At 44.4% G+C, this 1,409-nt stretch overlaps 1 protein-coding gene across 1 annotated transcript in view; it reads left to right on the top strand. All coding sequences in view use genetic code 11, as the record gives it.

Moving 5' to 3' along the window:
- The window catches only part of EGR_08122 (Folylpolyglutamate synthase), a gene marked incomplete at both ends in the record, with an annotated part of 13,617 nt that overhangs the window by 6,593 nt on the left and 5,615 nt on the right, over nt 1-1,409 (top strand). Inside the window, 3 exons of the mRNA XM_024497371.1 lie at nt 70-150; nt 269-320; nt 898-1,130. Coding sequence (XP_024348242.1) covers nt 70-150; nt 269-320; nt 898-1,130 — 366 coding nt within the window. The remainder of the gene's footprint in view (nt 1-69; nt 151-268; nt 321-897; nt 1,131-1,409) is intronic.

Raw genomic sequence — 1,409 nt, 5'->3', positions numbered from 1 at the left:
TTCACCTTCTGACGCAAAGTAAATTTGCATTCCCTTCAGTCACCAGTTCACATGACATTGCTCTTCTAGGCACCGTACATTGCGCATTTTGCTGTTCACTGTAACTGGAAATCGCAATCCACTGGCTATGCTGAGACGGCTGGAGGTGAGGTGTGAGGCGTCTACTTAATGCCAATATTCCCAATTCATCACTTGCTTGCTAACATGCATGCTTTGTGCAGAACAGGGTCTACTTGCAAATAATAAGTAGCAGTGGTTTGAATTGTAGACGCTTCGCTTTGACGTTGTCTACTTCGCCGGCTTCATCGCTGGTGGTTTGGGTATGCGGACCTCTTCTCTATACAAAATCACGCAGACCATGATTCGCAAATGCTTGATAAACAAAGTAGTAAGTAGCAGTCATCTGTAGTTTGAGTTGGGAAGAGTCCTAAGTAGCGAGTGTGGTGTTTTCCTAAAATTCTACCATTTCTATCGTCACTACCGCTCAGATATGGCTGTTTAATGCTACATTTTATTCGCTCTCATTTCTCTACTTGACGTCTGTTGCTGTGGGAACGGTAAATTTAATTAAATACCTATTGAATTTGAGATATTCTGATACCTGTTGAAACTCAACGATTGGAATGTGAATTAGGATTAGAAATAAATGTTTTGTCAAGGAACTCCAGCCTTTCTTAGGCTTCAAATGAACCACTTGAAGAATTTGCCGCGTGAACTCCTCTACTACCTTCCAGTTTCGAACGTTGATTTGAAACAGGGAGTGCTATCTGATTTGCATTCAAAACCAATCATATTTTTGGCCGTACAAAGGTCACCCCTGAGTGTCGCCATGCAATTGGCTGTTCCCACCAGTCTCGTGAATAATGACATTCCGACCACTTATTTTCTCTCCCAAAGCTAGGATTGAGCCCAAGCTACCCTGTCCATGTCAATGCAAGGACGTCTGGGAGGAGTTGCAATCTTCGACCCCCGCCTACCAGTTAGTGGGTGATGAGTTGGTCCAATTCCTGAGGTCGCTTAAGACCTGGGATGGGGCATCACCACTAACTCTCAATTTCGGCACTGTTCAACCACCTAGAATTGACGTTCTGGTGACGGGTAGTGTCCACTTGGTGGGAGATGTGCTCTCGGTCAGTATTGCCTTGTTTGTGCGTGTATGCAATGCACACTGCTGTTCTAGTAGACTGGAGAGTCGGCATCTCCAAAGTCTACTTTGCGAGGTTCATTGTCCACATTCACCGTTAAAAGAGGATTTATTATTACACTGGCAGTGAATTCACGCTTTTGCATACATTAGCTCGCTGGTAGGTCTGCAGTGTCTCTGTGAAGGTGTATTTGCAGAGGTAATAGTCATGATGATGGGGAAATCTATTCTTGGAGTGGATTCAGTGACGTAGGAGAACTGCGTT

Source organism: Echinococcus granulosus (assembly GCF_000524195.1).
Source record: "Echinococcus granulosus chromosome Unknown EG_S00096, whole genome shotgun sequence".
Classification (NCBI taxonomy): domain Eukaryota; kingdom Metazoa; phylum Platyhelminthes; class Cestoda; order Cyclophyllidea; family Taeniidae; genus Echinococcus; species Echinococcus granulosus.
This window is presented reverse-complemented; position numbering and strand designations above follow the sequence as displayed.